Source organism: Telmatherina bonti (genome assembly GCF_933228915.1).
Source record: "Telmatherina bonti genome assembly, chromosome: 17".
Lineage (NCBI taxonomy): Eukaryota > Metazoa > Chordata > Actinopteri > Atheriniformes > Telmatherinidae > Telmatherina > Telmatherina bonti.
The window spans coordinates 28,795,967-28,821,900 of NC_136615.1; the positions used below are offsets into that span (position 1 = coordinate 28,795,967).

A 25,934-nucleotide genomic window follows, 5' to 3' on the forward strand; every position below is an offset into this window, starting at 1 on the left:
ATTTGCTCTGTTTTGGAGCCCCTAGTGGATGAGGGGGGAACTGCAATTATTGGCATATTTGCAATCATAACAAATGCTTTTCCAGTTCCAGTTGAATCAAAAGTCAAAGCTTTTGATTTACTCTGTCTTTATTCCAGTTGCCTAATATGATCACAAATGCAGGTTAAAAGTCAATTTAGCCGTTTTGGAGAATGCTGTATTGGTAAAATTTGGAGCCATCTCCTGTTGGAGAAAGCTGGTGTTGTGTAGAAATCGTGCTACAGGCTGAATCAACTCATTTATGTGTTGAGGTGGGCTACCCTATCAGAACCAAATACCACACAATATTTTCCATACACATTAGCTTTGTGCCATTAAAAATATTTAGTTTACAGAAAATTAATTGACTTATTTGTGGGGTAACTTATAAGCATGATCCTAATCACTAAAAAAAAAAAAATCAAAATCAAAGTTTGAAATAAATCAGTGAAGGGAAGAGGATTCGGTGTAGATTACCCCATCAAAGTATGCTACAGCTAATGAAAGTACCACAAGTATGTCCAGCTGTTCAAATGCAGAGTTAAGTTTTTGCGATTACAATGCAATTAATTGAGATGAATTAGTTACAAAGCCTGTAATTAATTAGATGAATCATTTTAATCAAGTCCCACTCATTGTAAAGCCATGATCAGACAATAAAAATTAAGCTGCATTTAAATAATATTGGAGACCGAAGAGCTTAGTGTAGAATTTGTCATATGAAATGATAAAACTCTTTAATTAAAGTATCATAATGTTCTGTTATACTTAACAATCTGGAATAATTAAACTGGCTCTTCATTACTCTGACTGGCCAGAAATCTACCAGCAACACTGGTTGGTGATCAGAAAAGTTCATCAGGAGGTTTTGATGACTGAAAAGACAAGCAGATGAAATGAACTTCTTTCAGAAGGTGGTTGGGCTCAACCTGAGAGACTGGGCAGGAAGCTTGGTGCTCGGCCAAAAGAAGTCAGCTGAGGTGGTTCGAGCCACAGACCCAGAAGACCAGGACCCACTGAAGGAGTAGCATGTCCCATCTGGCAGAGGAGTGCCTTAGAACCCCAGGAGGAGTTAAAGGGTGCTTCTGGGGAGCGGGATGTCTGGGTCTCCCTGCTGAACATGATGCCTCCACAACTCAAACACAGATAAGTGGTGAATATTTGATGGATGGACAATAGATGTGCTTTAAAACAGTGTTCTTTCCAAGTCATCAGGAGCCACTGCCCTGCATTTATTAGATGTGTTCCTACTCCAACACACCTGATTTAGATTAATGAACTCCCTCATCAAGTTATTTCCAAGTTAAGGAGCCATTTACTTCATTCAGGTGTGTAGCTGTAACTGTAACTGTAAAGTAGAGTTACCTCAAATGCAGACGGTAGGTGTTGAGGACCATGTCTTAGAATATGCGTTGAAGGAACAGACTATGGAAAATTAGCTCTTGTTGATGCTTAAGAGCAAATATTTTGACATGTCATTAGTTATTACTTGCAGCCTTCCTCCATTATGTACTGAGCTTGGCATAACCACATTTTCTTACTCGGCTCCTTTAACTTTGAGCAGGATTCCAGATAATCTAAAGCCTAGATCCCATGAGGGAAATTCAAAGTTATTCAGAGAAAACTGGAGAAAACATTATTGAATTGTTCTTGTTTTTAGTGTTTTTCAGATATAACCTGCTGTATCACTTAGTATCTCAAATACATTTGCTGGATAGATTTTTTGTCTTAGATCTGAATATAACTATAACTAAATGTGTGTTTTGTCAATCCAAACCAAGTCTCTCTTTAAACTGAGACTGCTTGCCTCAAACCTACATAAATAAATGTATAAACTACAAAACCACTTAACCACTTAGTAGAGCGTAAACCTCCGCTAAGGCCTTAAAAAGTTCCTGGATCCAAACGGTGATCCAGATCACCACCAAAATCAAATCAGTTCTTCCTTTTCATATTTCCAACAAGTCCTAAAAATTTCATGAAAATCTGTCCATAACTTTTTGAGTTATTGTGAACTCAAACAGACAGACAAACAGATAAATGCCAGGTAAAACATTACCTTATTGGTGGGGGTAAAGAAAAAAGAAGAAAAGAGAAAAAATGTCTTTAGACATTAGATCAGAAAGCTGCATTTACTCCTCATTAGAAGCTGAATGTATTGCTTTTACCTTTAGCTTTGCTTTTATTTTTAAATCTCATTTATAGGAGAAATAACAGACTTGACAATATTCAACCATTAGTTTGTAAAATTTCTGTAGTCCTCCATTACATGAAAGTATGAACTAACATTTATTCGCTGATTGCTGTTTCTTTTGTGCTGATGAAAACAAACAAAAACATACACCCACCCCTGCATAACTGTTCTATACCTGACATGTTTTATAAATGTAGCTCCTCCAGTGGACTAACACCTACACAACAAGCTAAGCCTTAGCTAAAAAAAAAAAAAGAAGTTAAAAAACTGACCTGAGCCAAACTAAACTATCCAACCACGTTAAATAATCACTGACGAGACAAAAAGCTCCTACCTATGCCAACTAGGAAATCTGGCCACATCAGTTTGAGGATCATATTTCTAATTTTCCTTGAACGCACCATGACGCAGCATCCGTAATGAAAACAAAACATATATCTTGTAGAAGCAGGAGTATTTTATGGAGCCGACGTGTGACAGAGGAAATACAATGAGAGTTTAAAATGTTATTGACCAGAAGCGATCTTCTTTGACCAGTTCAACACACGACTCATTAGATCGTAACCTGTAGAGGAATCAGATGGAGCTGCAGATGATCCAACTGTAGAAAAGGACATCATAGCATCTGAGAAAAAAGTTGCCAGTCTAAAAGTTTATTTATGCTCGATGGAGAAGATGGATACGCAGATGGTCGGCTAGTTTCCTACATCGGCTCCGTGTGTAATTTGATTAGTTTTTAAGGGACTTAGCAACTGATCACTTGATGAAGAAAACAGAGCAAAATGGCTGGAAATCGTGGGGGGAAAGTGTTAAGTTGTACAGCTGAAACAAAATCAGCAAAATTAAAAAAAAAAAAAAAAACAGAGAAGAAGAATAGGAAGAAAAGAACGTAGAAACTCCCAAATAAAAAGCACCCGAAGAGGAAGCAGAAGAAGTTGACAAAAGCAAAAAAGTCTTGGTTTTCTTCTTCTTCTGATTGTTTTGGTCGCTTGTAAAAGCGGTGCATTACTACAACAAACAAGTGTCAAAATGTGAAAGTAAAAACCAAACTTTGAACTCAGCACTGCCCACTAGTGGATGAACTGACTTAAAGATGCATTACCTATCTCTCCGATCTTAAAACTTTAGAGAGTCTTGGCTACAGACTGGAAAATGATGCGGGGCTGGATATTGGACGGGGCTGGATGTCCAACCCCGCCCTCTCAACATTTTGATTGGTGGCCATTGCAATCCTAACCCTAACCCCTAACACTCATCGCCGTCTAACCACACCCATTTGACATCCAACTACGCCCAATATCCAGCCCCGCCCCATTTTGGCTGCAGCCGGGGGTTATTGTGAAACTCTGCGTCCTGGACTTGTTTGATGACAGTGACATTTATCATCTTCATTTCCAGAGCTGCTGCTACCCAGCAGCGTCCTGAAGCTGAGGAACCGACACATTACAACTTTTACATCCGGGATGCAACATGGCGTTGCAGCAGAGTTTTGCTTCTCGGTAAAATAAAGGATGCAAGAAGATTGAAAGAGAGAAAGAAACAAAACAAGAGTTATTGTAAGATCATCTTTTGCTGGCTGGCAAGAGTTAACAGGTCAGGGAGGATGCCGTCGATAGGGGGGGTTCGTGACGGGAAAATGGCAAAAGTTCTGTAGTGCGTCTTTAACAACAATGGCAATATAAAAGATGCATGGGAGCATGAGGACAGCGACATATGGCAAGATTTAAACCAGAAGTCCACATTTAGATGCAGGAGGCCTGAAAGACCTTAGATTTTGTTCCGAGCGCTTTTACTGCTTCCTGTCATGTCATCGTAAGGTAATTCAGGAGTTACTGAGTCTGACAAATCTCTAAGGACTCTAAAGAGGTTTAATGAAAAGAGCATCAGAGTGGAGACGGGGAGTCAGAAAGATCTACTTTCAGCATCATCTCTCTAACTCTGACCTAAACATGTCATTTCAGGAAACAGTGCCAAACGTGCAAAACAGGAAACATACATGTTTTTAAAATAAAAGTTATTTTCATGTTGATTTCTGCTCTGGATCTCCTGCCGTTTGTTCACTGTGGATTTCCAACCGGTTCCATTCCTAGTTTCTCATATCTGGACCCATTTTATTTACGCATTTTTTTGCAGTGTATTTTTCTATTCATCTACTGAGACATTAATATCACGGTTTGAGATAAAGTCTAACAGCTGTAAATAAATCATTTCTAAAGGTCTGCTTTTTTATAAACAGTGAAACTCACAATAAAAATGGTTCAGAAAGCCAGATAAGCCAGATAAATATCCCTCCTCTTCACAAAGTCGTGTTTGCAGATAAAAACAGTCATACTGCTGTTGTAGTTACACAATCAATTCCTTTTTTTTTTTCACCTCCTCCAACCTCAACTGCTCCACCTCACCTCAGATAAGAAATATTGATAGAATAGTTAAGAAAAAAAACAACATAATACAACAGAGATACTACTGCACCTAAAAAGCACCAATACTTTAAGCAAAGTGTACTTGAACACAGTGATAGTGGGATAAAGACAAACTATGGTGCCGGCAGTTCAAATGAGAAGCTGCTGGAATGAAATGAAGAAATTGTAGCATAAAGTTTGTTTTTTAACGCAAACAGATTTTAACATTTTTTTTCCTGGGAATTTGTGTGAAATTTATTCTCTTTTGTCATCCATGTAAGATTGTCAGGAACCATCCAGGGCTGGATGTCTCGGCCTAATGATGCCTGTGAACATCCCAGCATTTAGTTTATACAGCTCTTCATTACAGTCCAATGCAGGAAGGTTTATTGTCACCATGCCGGGTTAACGCTGGTTACGGTGATAAAAATTTCCCTTCGTAAGGACTTCTCCAGGGAGATTAAGTACAGAGTCAGTGGTTTATATTTATGTTGAACAGGAGAAGATCCTGATGAGACCTGGAGAGCACTAGGGTGGACTTTCTGCCTATTTTGCATCAGTAAGTGGATTTTCTCTTTCAGAGGAAGATTGTACTATTAAAACATCTCATGATATGATCTGGAAAATCTCAGAACAGAAATAAATAAATGAATTGACTGAACTGAACCTGTTTTATACGGAAAGTGCTCATACAAAACAGCCGTGCTCATCAATGATTCTTATTTTAATCAATATAATGAGTTAATTCCCTTTTTTGTTCTCGAGGACGGTTTCTCAAGGACCACTTTTTGGTGTTAACTGGATATTTTATCTCTTTCTTGAAAAAAAGCTTTCTTTTCAAGGGACAGCGAGATGATTAAGGGGTGTTAAAAAAAAGTGGGTTTAAACCAGATTTATTATCAAAATAAACCCCATGACATCTGGGGTGTTGTGGCGTGTAGGCCTGAATGGAATTCTGTCAATGTGTGATTGGTAACTTGACTTATTGGCTGCCAAAGACGTCTTTTGAGCTTTCTGGATCCTGAAAGTCTATTTGGTTGGGTCGTCAAAAGGTCTCCATAATGCAGCCAACACAAAGACGACCCGACACACGCACCCAGCAGAATCAGCTCCCCACATAACATTTTGCAGTCCTGAAAGTTAAAGCAAAATGCTCCAAAGTGCCGGCAGCACGAGCCCCCGCTACAGCCATGTCGCAACGTCAGTCTTGTCAGTTAATAGAAGTAAAATCGGATCTCCTGATTGGATGTTCCTCAGTTGGTTTTACTGGTTTTGTACTAAGGCTTCCCAGCAGCCTACATGTGACCTCTGTAATGGGATGCCCCTTTGACCCACTTAAACTCTCCCAAGTGTTTAAAAAAAAGACGATAACGGCGAAGCTCTCATCCATGTTGAAGACAAGTTCCCCCTTCCAACTGCCCACACCCCACCTGAACTCCGACACCCCACAGAGCCCCTTCAGTGACACACTGCTGCAGTCACACTGGTGACCAGTCCTGCTCCCAGTAGACTGCGAACGCACTCAATAAAATCCAACACAATGCGTACATCTCCATACTTTTTGCATCATCTTCAGTTGTCCCAATTAGTTGCTTTATGTTCAGGTTTCATCATTCAAATATATAAAAACTTACATTTTCGTGTACCATATCACAGGATGTATACACATATACATACATGTATGTATGTATGTATTTATATATACAATCAGTTTTGTTGGAAGCTTTAAGACTGGACTCTGGAGCACTGCAAGATGGTGGTCTGATAAGTCCAGATCCACCCAGTTTAACGCTGATGGGACCATCAGGGTAAGAAGAGCTCCAGATGAAGGGATGCAGCTGCCACACCTAGTCTCCAGGTATGATGGGGTTGTGGGGGAAGTCTATAATCTGGAGTTGGTGAAGTTGGTCGGGTCTAAATTCAAAAACAACATTTGACCCAAGAATAAGGTCAACGTACACCTGAATATACTGAATGAACAGGCTTTCTAGCCTCCCTAATGGCACGGCCATATGCCATGATCACTATGCCAAGCGTCATCTGGCTCAAATAGCTAAGAGTGGTTCAGGGACCATGAGACAACATTTTCACACATGGATTATCCACTGCAGAGTCCAGACTTTAACCCCACTGAGAGGATTTGGGTTGGGATTGAGAGGAAATTGTAAAGCGTTCCAACTCGCCCATCCTTACTGGAGATCTTGGAGGCAAATTCATGCAATTCTGGACAGAAATCAATGTGTGACATTAAAGAAGCTAATCAAAATGATATCACAGTGAATGTGTGTCAAAGCTGAAGGCAACCCAAGGAAATATTAGAGTGGGACAGGTAGTGTATATCTTTCAGACAGTATTTGCATCAAACTGCAACAGGAACTGTGGGGAGTTCATGTGCGGGGCAGTGGAGAAGGTAAAAACCTCTGGTTCATGAATGGTGACAGCCTTCACTGTCACCCATAACAACAAGAAGAGACAGCTGCTTTAATAACCAGGTCACCCTGCTCTGCCATGATATTTGCCCACATGTGTGTTAAGAGATTTCTTACAAACAAGAGCTCTGCAGCAAACTATCCTGATATTCAGAATATTACAAGTGTTACATGATAATTAACCCTTTCATGCATGCATTAATAAAACATTATTTTAACAATGCCACATTTTTTAAATACAGTATTTCACCACTATAGACATGTGTGATTATACTTTTTTATTAGTGATATTTCAGATTTATTTGATTTATTTGTAAGTATTCAATTAAATATTTATAAAATAATATGATCATGACTAGATTATGTAAATATTTCAGAAAATATCATTTATAAATTTTTTTCTTTTCCTATTTATCACAAATGCAAACTTGCGTCATCACAACATATGCAGTTATATCCCATATTTATTTATTCTTCAGTGAGAAGTGATGTGTTGGATGACTTACTAACATCCACTGAACTGGTTTGTTCACAAAAATGCCATCTTTATTCATGAATATGCAAGAAAACAGCTTGTAAATAAGTGTTGTTTATAGTGACCATTATTTATTATCATTTTTACTATATGAGTATATTTACCACATACAATCAACAAATAAATAATTATTAACCTTAAAAAGCTGATTGTCTTAAAATCATCGGATATACTGGCGTTCCTAAATGGATCGCCAGCGTGCACAACGTTGGGAGCGATACCAACCCTGCCGTCAGCGCCAGAGCTCCCATTAGCCTTAAAGGGCTAATACCCCAAATTACCTTAAATCCAACTTTCAAGTGATGTGTTTATATATTTTCAAGGTATGATTGGGTCAAGTTAGGACTGATAAATCTGGTCAAACCATTGTCCAGCTTGTTAAGAGAGCAGTGGATTTCCTTCTGCGCTGACTGGCAGAGCACATGCACAGCAAGCAATTCATTTAGCTTTAGTTTAAACTTTTACATCAGGCTGACAGATTTATATCCTCCTGAGCAATTTTCAGGTGAAGGCTGTTAATGTAAATGGCCATTCCATTAATGTCAAGTTAATTTATTTTAGTGGTAACTTAAATGTTAGTTTCTTGCATTCTAGCAGAGATGCTTAAGCCGTAGCATTAGCACATTAGCATATTCATAAGGTACTTGTTGGCACCATGATGTGAACATTTAATGATTAAGAGGAGAGTTTCTCAGTGCTGTTTCCTTCTCTATCAAACAATGAAATACTCCTCCAGACACAGACTCCAGTTACAGTCTACACTGGATGCCGCGCTGAAGACCCAATTAAAGCTGCTTTTCAATGAGCAACATGAAGACCTGCAGCAGGAAATTAAAACCTTTCTAGACAGTAAATAACTGTTTACAAAGGAAACTATTTGTCAAGTCCAGAGACCAGCATGCATCGTTCATGTACACTCATTACCACTTTATTAGGTACAGCTGGCACCAGCTTGGACTGATCTTCATTGTTGGTGTCAGAGATCCAATGAGGTGTTGGAAACGTTCCTCAGAGATTTTGCTCCGTATTGACATGAAGCATCAAACAGTTGCTGCACATCATGATGAGAATCTCTCATTCCACCACATCCCAAAACTGCTCTGCTGGACTGAGATCTGGTGACTGTGGAGGCCGTTGAAGGACAGGAAAATCATCATATTTTTCGTTTTAAATGTATTTATTTATTTTACCTTGTCTTGTCCAGCGTCCCTCAATCTTTTTACCACCAGCAGGCAGAATTGTCTCTGTATAAGCAGGTCTATATTTAGCAGTTCACAAGTAAACTAGAAGGTTCTGGCTTGACCATGCCGTCCATCGGCAGCCAATGAGAAAAGTAGAACCTGACAGAGCGCTGTACTTTTTTTTCTTTTAGTATATAGATTTATTGACAAAAGGAGTCAATATAAAAGTCAGCTTGCAGATTTTCATCCAGACGGGAACAGGGGTGTAACATGAACGTTCCTCCCGGTCAGCTTATAACATAGAGCAGCAACACCGGCCCTCTGTTTCCTGTCTGGATAATTCACTTTTATAGAGATGTAACTCTCTATAATACACATATTTCTAAAATCTCGCCACCCATCTGTTGCAAAACTTTCCATGGGCTAGAAAATGTGTTTACAGGACAGTTAGTCACCTGGCCTCCTCATAACTGCTATATTCAGTCTTTCACTGCGACTCCTGCAGGTCAGCCTGCAACTCTCCTTTTTCAACTTTACATACAAATAAAGACGGCTCCACGCTTTCATGTTGTTTCCATCTCAACAGACCAGACAACATTTTTCCATCTTTTGTTGTCCTATTGGCAAAAACAACCATGCTACATTCAAAGTTACCTAAATCCCCCTTCTTTCCTCATTCAGATGCTCAGTTGGAACTTCAGCAAGTCACCTGGACCATGTCTACATGCACTGCTGCCTTGTGATTGGCTGATTAGATATTTGTGCTGATAAGCAGATGTACTGAAGTAAGAGGACAGTAAGTGCATATCCATGAAGAAAAGGCTAAACAAGATGTTTTACTGCCCGAGCTTCACCAGCTGCTACTCTTTAGATAATAAAACAATCCAGCACTTAGCTTTTAACCCAGCAGTAATGATGAACGGCTTCGGCTGCATTATCACAAATAAACGGGAAGCATTTTCAGAAATTTCCACACTGTTTGCCGTCATTCAGACTGCATCAGCAGAACACATCACGTTCCTGCTGTAGCTCATCTGTGTGTCTGGTTGAGCTTGACCTCTCAGTGGGGGATGTAAGAAAACTGTAAATGAACACAGGTGTTTTGTCGGCTCGATGCGCAGACACACCGGTCATGCAGCTGCATCGTCACAAGCTCAAATTCAACCTCGGACTTTGGCCCCATGGCCTCAGTTTCACACTGAACTGGGAAATAAATCTGAAAAGCCAAACAAACACATTTCTGCCAGGGCCAAACAGGCAACCATGTAATATGAGTTTATAAAATACATATAAATAAAGTTTCAGTCTTGTTCACAAATCTGAAAAACAGTCAGCTGATGCAAAATGGGACAAAAGGAGGTGAAGATTTGTCTCCAACATATAAAAATGCATGAAAAAAAACATAAACATCTTTGTGCAGAATGAGAAAACAAGACAAACTGAAGGAAGAGGTGTTTCTCATGAAAACTGTCCAACCTGTTAACAACTCATCAGTCGTTAAGTCTGGTAAAATGTTCTTTCCCAGTAAACGCCTCTCAACCTCCACCATTCCTCCCTCTGGTGGCTTGTGGCCTCCCTGCACGGTCAGGATGAACCGTCCATCAGAGCTTCCTTAATGAAAAGTGAACTCTCCCTCTCACCTTCCTTTCCTTCCTCTTTTGCTGCCGTCAGCTGCTGACTCTTCCAACTTTCCTTTTATTTCGACATTCCCACGCACTCTCTGTCTTTGCAAAGTCACGATCAAAGTCAACGTCAGAGACAGCGGCGCCACAGTGGCTGAATGAATGACAGCTTAATAGTGAAAGGTAATAACCTCGCACTGGCATTGATCTGAGAATTTATCCCGTAAGTATCATCACTGTACACTTTACACGCCAGAGAGTCAAAAGGCTCCTTAAATCCCAAACCTTAAATCCAAAGTTTTATTAGCTCAAGATCTGAACATGAAGTAGCGTTTGCCAAGTTCATTGTTGTCCTGCTACCAGTTCCTGTGCTGATAACTTGTTCCCTCTCCTTTTCTTTGTGAGAAAAATCTCTCTTAGGAGTCAAAATAGCTGCTCTGACGTGCCAAACTGCTGTCTCACACATCTTTAACCGCCCACTTTCTACTTGAGCTAGCTTTAAAAAGCACACAGTCAACAGGGAAGTTTAAATTGAGTCATTTTCTCCTTTCAACCTCTTTATATGACCATAAAAATAGGATAACTGTGAGTAATTAAATCATTTTAAAGTAGCACGTCATTACTTCTTGACTTGAAAAAGTCTGTGTCTTTCATTTAATGGTACAGTGATATTTATTGTACACATTCCCGGAGCCAGCGATTCCGTGGCGTCCGGAGGCCGATAAGCTGCATTTTAGAACCTTCTTCTTCTTCACTTTACAGCAACACTTTGCTTTACTGCTCCACATTGCACCGTAGTAGCTTAATATCAACACATCTGGCATCTTGAATTTGCACTGCTGCTTATTCAGTGAAGAAACACAAGAGGATATTATAGGATGAAGAGAAGAAAAGAAAGAAAAAAAGTAGCAGAGCAAGAGATGAGACAAGAGTTAGTATCAGGATGATATTTACAGGTCGGAGAGAGCTCAGAGAAGAGACAGATGGCGAATTAGACCTGGTTGGACGTTGTCTCATTACATAATCTGCTAAGGTTCAGTAGAAGGGCTTTAGTGATCAGATCGAACATGTTTGCAGGCACTGCAGAAATGTGACAAATGAAAAAACCATTATCCATATTTTCCTGTTTGTTACTGGGTTCCTTTTGGTTAATGGACTTGGACTTATATTGCACCTTTCTAGTCCCGGTGACGACTCATAGCACTTCACACTACGTGCCACATCGACCCATTAATACCTGCATAAGTCTGCGATCGGGCTACATGCTGCTCCTGTCAGAGAAGAAAAAGATGGCTGGCTTTACAGCAAACACCTGATTTGGTCTTGGCACAAAAGGTCTTTTACTTTTTTTTCGACTTCTCTTTTTTTCTTAAATGATGTTGCCCTCCGCTAAGGATGTTAGTGTTTATCTGTCCATATGTGTGTTTGTTAGCAACTTTACGCAAAAACTACTGGGCCGATTTTTGTGATTTTTCTCCAGAGAACGGGTCTTGGTCTGCCAGCTTAGACTGCATTACATTTTGGGAGTGGTCTGGAAGGAATTGTGGACATGGGAAGTTTCACACAGATTCTTCACAGTATGAGTGGAAATTAGCAGAGGTCTGCTTTTCAGGCTTTACTGGCTGCATTTAGCTTCTATGGTCTGCACGTCTGGAACAAACTCCCAGAAAACCTCAGATCAGGTTAAAGGTTAAAGACTATTATTGTATTATCATATATTTATATTATGTATATATATATATATATATATATATATATATATATATATATATATATATATATATATATATATATATATATATATATATATTATGTATATATATATATATATATATATATATATATATATATATATATATATATATATATTTATATTATGTATATATATATATATATATATATATATATATATATATATATATATATATATATATATATATATGCAATTTTTTAACATTGTTGTGTTCATACTGTTGTAACTGTTGTTATTTTTTTGTCTTTCGCTTTTGTTCAGAATTTTAAGTCATACCTCTTATATTCTACTATTCCATGTCTCTGTGAAGCACTTCGAATCACCTTATTGTTGAATTGTGCTGTAAAAATGAACTTGCCTCCCAATGCAGGCTCAAACACCTAATAGGTCAAACAATAAAACTTGAAGACCTGAAGTGTTTTCATGTTTACTCTTCATGTAGAGCAAAAAAAGAGATGTTTTTTAAACCATGTGAGGTGACTAACATCTGATGAAAAACAATATTTACACGCCTACATTTATGTGAAAAATGTGAAGGTTAGCATGCTAAAGCTAACATCATATCATGAACTATGGGTGCTATTGCTCAAACTGATAAAACATGCCATCAAAACAACAACAGATTGACATTTTAATTGTTTACAGCTTACAGCTATCTGTCACAGACTGGCACATGATGAAGAAATGTGGTGTTATTATAAAAAAGAAAGACAATATTTACTGCATACAGTTCATATGTTTCCAAATGTTTCATTTGTAGACTGTAATTCAAATCTAGTGGTCAATAATATTATCTACTTAGTTAAAAAAACAAAAAAACAAGACAAGACAAGATTTTCAATAAACATAAAACAGAAATTGCTGTCATAATGAAAACCAGTTCAAACACACTTATATTGGGTGAACTAAGAAACGTTTCTGTCACACGTCCCCAACGTTTCTGTTAACATCAAAAAATGTGATTAACTGTCTAAAATACCAAATCACAGAATACTGTAAGACATTATCTATCAACAACTGGTCCCAGCTTTGTCAGAGATGATGGTTTATAACCAATGATGTGTCAAAATACGACAGAAAAGTTGTGTTTCATCTGGTAAAAGGCAAAGACGAGGCACAGCTTATTCATTCCCAAACAACCAGAATGAGCCGTTAGATCAATACACCAGAAACCGGCAGAGCCAGAGAGATAATCATGCCCCTTGAGAAACACTCCACAAACAAACACACCAGACAACAGAGTCCTGAAGTTAAAGCAGAGATTTAATTACTTGTGAATCTCACCTTTCCTGCTGCCGAGGCTCCTTGGTCCACAGAGAAGCTGCAGAAACACACATGAGAAGGACAGATTGATTACATTTCACCTCTACTCAAACCTTAAAGGACTATTTATTTAAATTGAGATAAATCTAACTTTCTAGCAAAACAAAGTAACCACTGCTGCAGAATGCAGAGCATGTAACACCCAATGTACCAACATTACAGTTCATAAAAACTTCAATATATCTGGATAAAAAATATCAAAGAAGACGAAAAGGAAAAAAAAAAGTTTAATGATAAAAATCAAACACACAGGTAGGAGCTTGGAAAGTTATGAAGGTTTTTTGTATGACTGACTGGTTTGTGTTCCTGTTGCGCAGACAGACCTAACAGGAAATGGAAACCTTGCCTATCTTCCAGTTATTCTTTCCAATCCCGTCGAAGCACCAGCTTTCAGATGCATGTAGCAAAACCCAACACCGCAATCTCTCTGAATGCATAATAGCCAATTTCTAGACCTCCTGCCTGAATGAGATGAGTCAAGCTAGACAAACATTTCACGATGAGAATAGCAAATATAAACTCTCGTCTGTGGACTCTTTTTTAAAATTTTTTCTCCTCTGAAATATGCAAAACAAGGTGATGGCACAAGTCCACGTCTCACCAAGTTAAAAAAATCTCAACGAGAAGATAAAATTTTAATTGAATTTATAGCCCTTGGTTTAAATTTTATTATCTAAAAGAAGGATATATTCAAAGCCAATCCAAGGAACTTTAATCTCCATATTCAGCCATGTTTATGAATCCAACATGAGAATAAAATATAATCACTGCAAAGTTCAAGTTCATGCCTCTGGACCTTGTTTAGTATTCATTGTGTGAATAAAAAGCAGAACACATACAGAAAAATATATGGAAATTTTGTTATGCAGTCTATAAAAATGTGTGCATCCAACATATTAAAGAGATGCAGAACTGCCTCCAGGTATGGTCCAGTTTTTTTATGATTTACACTGAACAGTTTAAAAAAAGAGCATTTTGCAAATATATAAGATTTAAATCAAAATGAGCAGTTTGACTAAAAAAACAACTATTTTCCAGCTAGGTGTTCATTGAAATTCATCAATAAAACGAAGCATCTGCTGCCTTGTTTGGTGGAAATGGTCTAAGAACCGTGGAAGACAACAGCTGTGTTTTATTACAACATTTAGTGTTGTATTATACATCTCTGGAAAGTGCGATTAGTCACCCTAACAGTGAAGCATACTTTGGAAGGATCGTGCTTGTGTGAAATGAGTAACGCAGCTTAAGTTTAGATACCTTTACAAAGTCCCGTTTGCTTTAGACAGTCAGAAACAAATGAGACGTTTTGACTTGTTGGGTCAATTTGCTGCTTGTCGGTGGTTTGATGAGAAGATAAGCCGGCCATTTGCAAGCTTTAAATTGGTTGTCGGCACATTTGTTTCGGGTTCTGGGCAGAAGAAGGGTTTGTCAGCTGTGGCACTTTGACAGATGCTGCGCACTGCATTTAATTTCCCTCCATAAGCACTGATGGTCCTGCCATGTGGAGGAAAAACGTCTGAAACTCTTAAATGTCTGATTTCAGTCAAAGGACAAGAGGATGTCTGTGCTTCCTACAAATATTCACATATTTTACTACAATACTGATTCTTCTTTTTATCTTTAAGTTTACATCACTGAGATGTAATTACACTACAGTAACACAACATAATGCTGACATTTATTTCTAGGCTTTTTGTGCTCTTTTGAGGTATTTATTCATGATTTTTTATGTTAATGAAGATATATAGTGAAAAATGTCTTATTTTCCAACTTCTAGTTTCATTGCTGACCTGCTGAAATGAACTCGTTGTCAGGTGACGGTTTGTGCTGATATATTGTCCTTAATTTGGCTAAAATACAAAACCTGTTTTTCACAAAATGGATTTCCCAAACAAAAAACTTCTCTGAAACTTTATTTGACAGACACAAGTAAAAAGGAAAAAATAATGTTGTTAGGGTCTTCAATGTAACTTTATTATTCTTAGAAAACAAACAAAACCACAGTTTTAAACGTGAACTTGCTCATGCAAAAAGTTGTGAGAGGCAGAGAAAGACGGAAATGTTTAAAGAATATGTTAGTTTGCATATTTTTTCAACCTCTCTCTTCCATCCATCCATTTTCTTAACCGTTAAGTCCAGAAGTGTCCAAAGTCGGTCCTTGAGGATCTGCTGTCCTGCAGGTTTGTAATGTATCCTTATTCCAACACACTCTGCTTCCATTAAATGGATCCAACAACCAGTGAAGTTCTGCACAATGACTGATGCATTTGAGTCTGGTGTTTTGAAGGAGGGATACTTGGGAAACCTGCAGGGTTGTGTTCCTCAAGGACCGGACCTGGACACCCCTGGCTTTATCCAGTTCAGGGTTGCAGAGAAGATGGAACCAATCCCAGCAATCACTGGGCAAGAGGTAGGTACATCCTGGACAGATCTCCAGTGCAGGTCCAGGACCAACAACAGATCAGCAATTAATTAATGACAGGTGTGGGTGCCGAGATTAGGTATAGAAGCCCCATCAACCAATGGTTGCATATTTTCAGGGAAGTATGGGCTGTGGCAAAATACTTGGTGACAAATTTGATCAGAGAACAATTTCATTGAATAAAATACTGAAAAATGGAATTCTGGGAAAATCTCAGCACACAAATCCCAGGGACAGATTAGTATGAGCTCAGGAGTATTAAATACAAAGTTCAGTCGGTACAGGCTTTTCCTTAATGGATAAACTGACAGTGGACATATGTTCTGTGGTCAAATAAGTCCACATTTCAGTGTCTTATAGAAAAAATGACTTTTTGACATGAAAAGCCCAGAGTTTGAAGATTTTAAGGGCTCAGTCTTCATGGTGACTGATGTAAAGTAGTATGTTGTCATTCTGGAGAAACATCTACAGACCCTATCTATCTCTTGGATCACTATTATTTCTTTATGTGTCTTTTAAATGAAGGTTAGAACAATTAACAAATGACAGATTTAACTTTTCTTGGGGTTTATAGAACAGATTTCAGATTTCTGCTAATATCAGAATTTTGGTCAAAACTCACCTTGCCATGCTGCTGTTGGCGGAGCTCTCCCCAATCTGCGAGCTAGCTATCCACTTGGTCTCCCCCACCACTGTTCTGGCATGCGGCAGGCGACCCACATCTTTCACCGTCATCATCAGGTGCCGCGATGACTTCAGGACCCTGACAGCCTCATCGTGCGGGATGCTCAGAAAGCTCTGGCCGTTCACCTCCAAAATCTGATCACCGACCTGCAAGGAAGGAGGGGGAGAGAGAGGAGTGATGGGAGGGGTTGAGCTTGGCGGCAGGGGCGGAGCAGGCAGAGCCTGTTTCATGCATAGGTTTGTAGGTCACAGGTCAGAAAGAGGAAACGTAACAGATGGAGGTGGTAAAAGAAAAGTAAAAGATGACGGATCAGTCAGTGATAAAAGTTCATTTGTAGACTTGTGTAAAGTTGTGGCATTTTCAAAGTCTCCAGTCAGTGAACAGAAATAATTACAAAAGGATTCAAATATATTCTGCTTCCTGAAAAGTTCAAGATCAGAACTGTTTAGTATGCAACTGAAATGGATTTCATAGGTAATTTGACTTTTTTTTATCAAAGACGCCAGCCGGGAGGAAGAGGAAGAAGAAGAGTAATGATGTCCATACTAAGCACTACCTTTGACTGCACCTTCCATCTCCAATAATGAGCTGATGTAGCTGTAACCCCTCCAAGGGAAAGCAGGGACCCTCATCCGAGTTGAATAAAAACCACTACGTTTGAGTTGCACGTTTGCTTTGCTTGCAACAATCACACTATAATCGACAGTAATTCTGAGGTTTTGTCTGCACATTGTTAATTCTCCGACAGTACAGGTGTGCACATCTTCAAACAGAGTTATCAGGGAAGGTTTGGGTTGCAAAAAGCAAATTAAACACACGGCATACCATAGCATGAATATGGACCTAAAAAAGGGAACCAAAAGACTCACAAAAGTGACTATTGGGTTTGCTTAATATAACTAGCGACTTTATCAGTCGCCATACTGTAACTGTAACAAATGAACCACAGAGGACAGGTTCACCATTCCCCCTTCACAAAAAAGCACAGAGTCATTCTTCTTCTAAATGACTTTCTCTGGCATTTCGACTTGAAGTAATGTTTAACATGTTAAAAAGCCCCCAAATGTCAGTTTTTGTCTCTTTATTTTATTCTTATTTAACTCTGGTCAGCCAACCAAACGTCACAATCATTTCTGGTTTTTTTTTAAACCCTGGGAGCTGCAAATAATTCAAACACAAATTACATTAATTCCTACATTTCCATTCTTGACATTTTCCAATAAAGTGAAGTTACTGAAGCACAAACAGAGGCTTTTTCTGAATCCTTTCTTGCATTTTTCCCTTCATTCTGGGGATTTTTTATGCATCAGTGTCGGTCTTCAGCACTGATCTTACACGCCGTCTTGGATGATGTTTGGTGAATTTTACATTATTTTTTAATCTGCACAGTGATCTTGAGTGTCTAGAAAGGAGCTTATGAATAAAATGTATTATTTATTGGTAAAATTTGAACAATATGAATAAAAATATGGACTTCATAATTCTCATGTGTCAGATGTCTTCTTGCGTTTAGGACATTTTGCATAGTTTTAAGGCCTTTACACACCTCCAAATATTTCCTCGAAATACCTTGGGAACCTTTACATCAGTGGTGAAATCCCATCAAGCTGAATTTGCAAGTTTAATATTAAAAAAAAAAAAAAAGAAAATCAGTTTTCTTAATATTCACATCTGACAGATACATAATCAGCCAATCAGAGGAGTGTTTGCAGCATCACCAGAGCCAGTTGTGAGCTAGGTAGGAGTGTCAGGTTGGACGGTGGGGATGTGGACTCAAATGCAGAGATGAGCCACAGGGATGCAGATTCAAATAGATTTATTTTAACTCAAGGAACTTTGGGGACTAAAACAACAAAACGATCCAGTAACTGGGAACTGAAAACAAGGAGTGTATATACAGACAACATAATGAGACACAGTTGTAATGAATCTACTAAATGAACCCAGGTGAATTACAACAGGAAATCAATAAAGCTAAACAAGAACCAAGAGAACTAAACAGGAAAAACTACAAAATAAAACAGGAAACCTGAAACGAAGACACACAAAGAGTCCAAACCCTGACAAAGAGTCACTTGTTGATGATAAGTTATTCATACTTTTTAACCACCATGGCTGAGTGTCTGTTATTTTTCTCTGCATCTTTAAGCTGGGAAGTTTCTGAAGCAGATTCTTACATTTTCCACCGGACATCCGCAAGTACATCCTGAAGCGGTCATAGTCCAGCTGAACAATAAACTCCCAAGTTCTCTTTTCTAGAACAGGACGTTTTATTTTTCCTTTCCTTTTCTTTTGCACCATCAGCACAAAATCGTTGCTGGTTTTGGTGTAATCCACATTTTTTTTTTTTTTGCGAGTTTGTTTTAGAATCTTCATATTTCATTCACAATTGCACATTGTACTAGGTGAGAATATGCATAAAATGTTGATATTTCACCTCAAAAATATTCACAATGTCATGACGTTTTGTTGCATCGGTGTGTGAAGGCTTTCAGTCAAAAATGAAATGGGGAAAAAAGATCTGTGTCACTTCATATTAATCAGCGAACATCACCACCGAAAAGTAAACTCAAATGCTCCCTAAAAATTATGTGGCTGTGGGGTTTGAGGAACAGAAAAATGTTCTGAAATTGGGCCTCCTACTGCTTTTCCCTTTTGACTGCATCCTGGCTTGAAAGCTGCCTGCATCAGCATGCCACCAGAGGAGAGGAGGCCTTCCTACTGCTTACTGAGATCACAGCTCTACATATGTGTGTATGTGAGTGTGTGGAGGGGGTAATTACTTTTGTCACTAAAGATCTAGTTGTTGAAAGAGCTTATAACAAATATATTTTGGGAGTAAGTAAAAACCCAACACTGAGCTGATGTGGTTAGAAAAAAATTGAGTTCCAATAATAAAATGAAATTCCCCTGCTTCTTCCATGTTTTTATTTGGAGGATAGAGCTGCACATGTGCTAAATATTGGGGGGGGATTTATCACCTGTGTCCCAGTCAGCATCTGCACACATGCACAGCTGCGCCTCTGTATCACATCTGAGTCAGCTGGGGACTTTCAATTAACCTCTACATACAATGATTTTAGTGCGGACATTTCTTTACTAAAGCAAAGAACAAATAATCCAAACTGTAGTTACAAAAGCAATCAATCAGCAATACTAACAAGCATCCGTGCAGAAAGAACACAGTCTTAATGCTGCAGCAAACATCTCGTGTTGAAGCTGCCAAGCTGTGTCGAACCCCCTGGGACAAAAAGGCAGATTTTAACTCCAATTACAAGCTGTTTGTTCCAGCTGCTTGCATTTCATAAAGACAAGAAAATGACTCATCTGCCCATTTCCATTTCTCATAGACATTTACACTTTTGACAGCCTTGCATTTCTTTTCAGTTTGTTACAGCTTGAGAGTAGTTAGCTTTATGAAAATGAAGCCACTGCACACATATACAACTTGTCTTCTGCTTATGGAATATCCAGCAGGGTCTCTGACAAAAATCCAGTAAAATATAGTTAAATATAATGTCAAACTTAATTGCTAATTTATACAAAAAGAAATAAAACTGCAAAGTGTTCTGTTGTTACACAAGAAAATATTATGTGTATTGACTCACTAACGAATACTGCTAATTAATACCGGTGTTTGTAAGTGTATTATAACATGCTAATTCCCTTTTCCACTTCCATTTTCTCTTCCCCTCGCAGTTGAATTTGCTTAATGGTTTATTGTCTCCATTTAGCTTACCGAATTTCCAAACACAGTTGGTATGTGTTCACTTGGTTAGCTAGTAGCTCCTGCTAGTTAGCTAACCAGTGCTAGTTAGCTGCAAACTCTTCCGGCTTATGCTAACATCTTTATTAAGTATTTTCCATACACTGCATACAACATAACTGGGCTTGTCACTCAGGGAGCAATCAGAACTGATTTATTTAATCTAATTTGATATTAGAACAGAATAATATAAAAAAATCATCTCAAGCTAACAACACTGAAAAGAAATAACTCCAGGTGTGGCTGCTCTCAGCTTCCACAGTATACATTATAAGTGAAACAAAGCTAGTTTTTATCACTCTAGCAAGCTGGGTCTGGATCCAGCTCACCACGACCTTCAGGTCGGGAGGTAGATAACTTTATTTATACCCGTAGGTAGAATTGGTTTACAGTTTGGGGTTAGCTTACACTGAAACTGGCCTGAGCAGGTATACCCAATGGAAGGATGGACAACCAACGCCAGTTCTCTGTAACTTAGTCTGTAACTCTCTGCCAGCTGCCTTTTTTTGTCTGAAGTTATTTTTGCATCTATTTTATTTATTTATTCTATAAAGTGACTGCCATGACTTGATGAAGAGAACTTGGCAAACAAACCTCGCTCCTGTGTGCTTTGCAGACTACAGTGAAAAATTACTTTGCGGATACAGCAGACAGCCAAGAAAAAGATGCAGTACTCTCTGTGTAATGCTTTTGTAGCAACCTCCCAAGGCCGAGTTAACCCCCGAATCAGATAAGAACTCAGGAAGTTCTTATCTGAGGAGGTCCATCCACACATCTCCAAAACAGAGCTCAATGAAAGCCCTAAAAATCAGATCCATCTTAATCTGGGTAGACAAAGACTGTGACCAATAACGCACGGACAACCAGAACGTTACTGCGCCAGCTGATCCCAGGACTTTGCTGGCACCCGTGACCCGTGGATTCTAATTGGAGTTGGGTCCAGCTTCAGACGTCAAACCAGGCGGTTCCAGGCGAGCTCCTGACTTCTGTGGAGGTCCCCTTCGGACAAGTATCAGGACGACCACTGAATCCTTGCCCACTGGACCCAAGGTTTGGGTTCTCGACCACCAAGGCGCTGAAGTAAGGCCGACCCATTATTCCACTGTCTCCGATCCAGCTGGTGTCTTAGCAGAAGCTGCCCTTTTAAAATCCATTCCTCCGGTATCCGCCTGATAGTCTACCCTGACATAGTTAGTTAACTTCATTAGACTTGCCATCTTTCCAACCTTCCTAGTTGTGTAAGTTATGTATGTAAGCGGCTTACATTACTTTACCTTTAATAATTTTATTTTGCATTTTTGTTGTTGGCTCGGCTCGAGATTCCATACTCTATCTGTCGCTCGCTCTCTCTCTCTCTCTCTCTCTCTCTCATCTTGGCTAATTCAGTATTTGATGCTTGTTGACGCTATTTCTGGTTTACATTATTAATTTAATTTGTGCCTGATGATTTTAACCGGTGTGGTTTTTAATAAAGTGTGTTATATTTTAAGAAGTCGTGGTAGTGTGATCGATCTTTGAGAAGTGATTTGTTCTCTCTGACGAGAACTTACAGTATTTGGAGACTGATGGTTATCTGTTATTAGACAAATATCATTGTCATATTACGGTATTCCCTGCCTGACCATATAACTAATTTAGGGCTGGTTGGTGCCCCGAGATCGTCCGCTTGTCTAAGGACACGGCGAATTAATAATTAAAACACCCACTGTTGCTCCAACATTGGATCACAGGTTAACGTTACTGAGAATACGCTACACTTTAAATGTCCTTATAAGACCGAATTCAAAGCCTGGATTAGAATACTATCACAGCTTTAGTCAAACTTTACCTTCCATTCTTATAAAGCTTCAGATGATCAGCTTAGAGGAAAGGAAGCATACACCGGTGCATGATGCTTGTACACACTTATCCCAAAAGACCAAACTCTGCAAAACATACTCCATTACAGCTCCTGATACAGTCAAGTGATTTTACTGAACGTCCTGCTACACTATCGCTGCTTTCAACCCAAGATGGCGGAGGACATGTTGACATGTCACACTTAGGGGAAAGCACAGGTGTAAATGGTACAATCAATGATTCATTTTCTGGATTTGTGCGCGTTGGCTCTCTGTAACATGACTGTAGCTTTCAGGGAGGCTTAGCGAGAACAGATTTCCTGTTAATGTTGCGAGTAGCACCTGTGCCTTTCGTCCGATGACAAGTCTGAATGTGACTGGAGTGGAAAAAGCCTATTAAAGAGAGCAGGGTTTTACGCTCTGGGGCCTGGACTCAAACTATAAATGCAGTGCTTATATACTCTCTCCTATTTTAGCTGTGGGTACAGAATGTAGTAAGGACCGGAGGCTTTTTAACATACGTACATATCCAGTCTGTGTAACGACTGATATGGTTGCTAGGTCAATCAAATCAGACTGTTTGCACCTGCTCTATTTGACAAATGAATTAAAATTCGATTGTTACTCTAATTACGCTCTGATTACATTTTATAACCCTGTAAAGTTAATTAAAACCACGCTGTTAATTACTGGGGAACAAATTTGAATATGCCAATAAACAGTATTAATCATCCCATAAATTTCTTTCATTATGATGACGACATTACACTAGCTGTCATGCTAACCCCTCGACTTTTACCTAAACAGGCCTTAATGCATGTCTTGAGTCTAAAATGAATGAAAATATGCCCAAATGATGTGACTGTTGAGTGGATTTAAGTCCTCACATGAGTAAAAGCTGAATGACACACACAAACATGGAAAGGATGGCTTGTGGTTTAAGGTGAGTCACTTGCTACTGTCGTCATTTAGTTGCTACGGACGTTTTTCCTTTCCTCTTCCTCGTCTCATTAATCGGCTCCTCCATACCCGCCCCCCCTCCCCCCCCCCCCCCCCCCCCCCCTCTCATTATACCTCTGTTTGAGAGTTGATGGGCCCTTTCCTGACATATAAGGACCTCGTTTTTTTTATAACTGTCATTTTCTGCATATCACCTGAGGAGCTGCCGCAGTGTTGGTTTTTCTTCAACGGACAGCTGCAGAGTATTTCAGGATTCAAGCTCTGCTCAGTGTCACCGTTTAATTACAAGGCAGTCTTCATACAGAGAGGAAAACAACTCGGGCTGCGGAGCGTAGTAGTTCAACTGACTGCAGTGAAATGCCACACACAGTTTTACTAGAACTTTCCCAATTACAATAAAACTATGATCTTTAGAGGTGCAGGGGAGTGAGGATCCATCAGAGCAGGCAGATGGACGGAAGGTAAGTAAAACTGTCTGGACTGCAGCATCACTCATGGATGATTTTTTTTTAGAAATATGTTTATTAATTTAAATGTTGAGGTACTGTTAACAAAGAAGACTGATTTTCACTAATTCTAACCAAATACACCTCGTTTTTCTGCCCCGTTAAACACTGTTAGCTGTATCCTTCCATGGCGACCAGCTGCACTAATGGTAAATGAAATCTACAATGATGCTTCCTAATGAACATGTACTGGTTTACCCACATATCGTGACCACTGGTGAACATTGGAACAAAGATGGACCAGTTAATTAAAAGCTTTACTGTTTGGCTCAGCTTCTTTTTTCAATGCAACAGATCGATGCAACTCCCCCATTACTGCTGACAAAGCTCCAATTCATCTGTCCATTTCTCCTTCCATCCCACCATCACTACAGAACAAGATGCTGAGACTCTGGGAAAGCAGAGGTGTATAATCCAGGTGCCATAAAGTACAAGTCCTGCAGGCAGCTGTTGCAACCAGTCACTAAAGCAGCTGAATTTAAACAGCTCAGCTCCTCTGTCAGGTAGACGAGGCTGTTAGTGAAAACACCTGTTTTAAATGCACAGGTAGATCAAAAACATGGCAGGACTCTTACTTATGGAGCCTGAATTATACAGCTCTGCAGGAAACTAATGCTGCCAACATCAGCTTTTCTTTTCCACAGAATTGTATCATCTTCACCTTAAGACGAAAAAATATCTCTATTGGTAAATATCAGTTCTCAGCCATAAAGACAAAGGTGCATCCCTGGTCTGGATGAATAACTGAGAAGATGGCAGAGATGAATGTAGGACACACACAGAAACAAATTCAGGAATGCTGAAGAAACTTAAAGAAACATAGCCGATGTGTGTCCATGTTATACTGAAAAACTGATATCTGCCTCCGAATTTTCAGGAGTTCAGTTGCACAGTGGAAACACAAGCTAGAGTCATTTTAAGCTGCTAAATAAATTATCATGGATAAAAGTGTTGGTGGAAACACCTAGCTGTGCAGTGTTTCATTTGTGTGCAAAAGGAACTTCCTGTATGTTTACCTGTTGCAGCAGAGATGAAGAAGCCTCTGACTGAGCACACAGTCATTTGATCACTGTGATTTTTTGAGGGTGGGCAGCATTGTCCATTAGGTTGAGAAGCTTTTGTAACATTTGTCTTTGTTTAATCTTCTTCAGTGATCCCAGGACTGTCCCCAGCACCGAGGGAGCCTTCTTTTTATCACAGCCTAGTGATGGAAAGTTGGACTTTTTTCAAAGATTCGGCTCTTTTGACTCAGCTCGCCGGAAGAGCTGGCTCTTTCGGCTCCCAAATAGTTCTTGATTTTGTATCATTCACAGCTTTTATTTAGGTCTAATTTAGGAATTATGATTTTTTTTTTAGTCATAAGAGTCTTATTTTAGTGACTTTTTTCACTGGAAAATAAATTGGGTCAAAAAAGGCCAAAAAAAAAAAAAAAAAAAAAAACACAAAAAGGAAAAAAACAACATTATGACACCTTAAATCAACAAATTTCTTGATTTTATTCTGACCTGACCTGGACTGTACCACGACACACCTGATCTTCTAGGAGGCCTTTCTTCTTCACATCTTGGTTTGATGCTAGCTGTTCCTCAGATGTAACTGACAGCAAGACGAACCAATCAAAATCCAGCCCTGCCCCTTCTGAAGATTTGGCCCTCCTGAACAGGAACTGGTTGCTGCTCTCAGAGCTGGCGTGTTTATGAACAACACATTACTTTCACAGACTTGCTGCAAACATTAATGATTCTCAGCTTCCTCAAGAACTCAAGTCTTTTCTATGATCTTTAGACGATGTCACTGTGGACAGGTCTGCAAAGTGCACAGTTTAGAGCACATTTACCTCCTATAACCAGCTCAGGAAACTCTTCACATTCAGAAGAGATTCTTTTAGGATTACGTCTGCATCTAAAACCAAAGCAGCAAGTCTCCTGACCCAGCATGGAGACAAGTCAAGAGGGAAGCTGACAGCTTCTATAGACTTAAATCACAAACTTTCTTTTAGGCTTCTTCTTTTCATTACAAGGAATGATAGCTGACCATAATCAATTCAACCGCATTCCTCATAATGTCAAAGAATCCGCGCCGTGCCATACGTACAACACCACTGCAGTAATATCAGCTCTAATGGACTGCAAGTGCAAGTCATTAATCAGCTCGGAGACTCATCTAGAAGCTCTGCAACGTAACTGATAATAAAAAAAATGTAAACTTGAAGCTTTTTCATATAAGTTTTACAAAGAAGAACAAACAAGTGTTAAAAAGATCGACTCAAAGAGCTGCAAAACCCCCATCAAGCTTCTTTA

General features: G+C 39.1%; 1 protein-coding gene across 1 annotated transcript in view; it reads right to left on the reverse strand.

Annotated features, from left to right (window-relative positions):
• Positions 1-25,934, reverse strand: part of whrna (whirlin a) — a gene marked incomplete at both ends in the record, with an annotated part of 233,084 nt that overhangs the window by 56,118 nt on the left and 151,032 nt on the right. The window contains 2 exons of the mRNA XM_079257072.1: positions 13,419-13,455; positions 16,502-16,785. Coding sequence (XP_079113198.1) covers positions 13,419-13,455; positions 16,502-16,785 — 321 coding nt within the window. The remainder of the gene's footprint in view (positions 1-13,418; positions 13,456-16,501; positions 16,786-25,934) is intronic.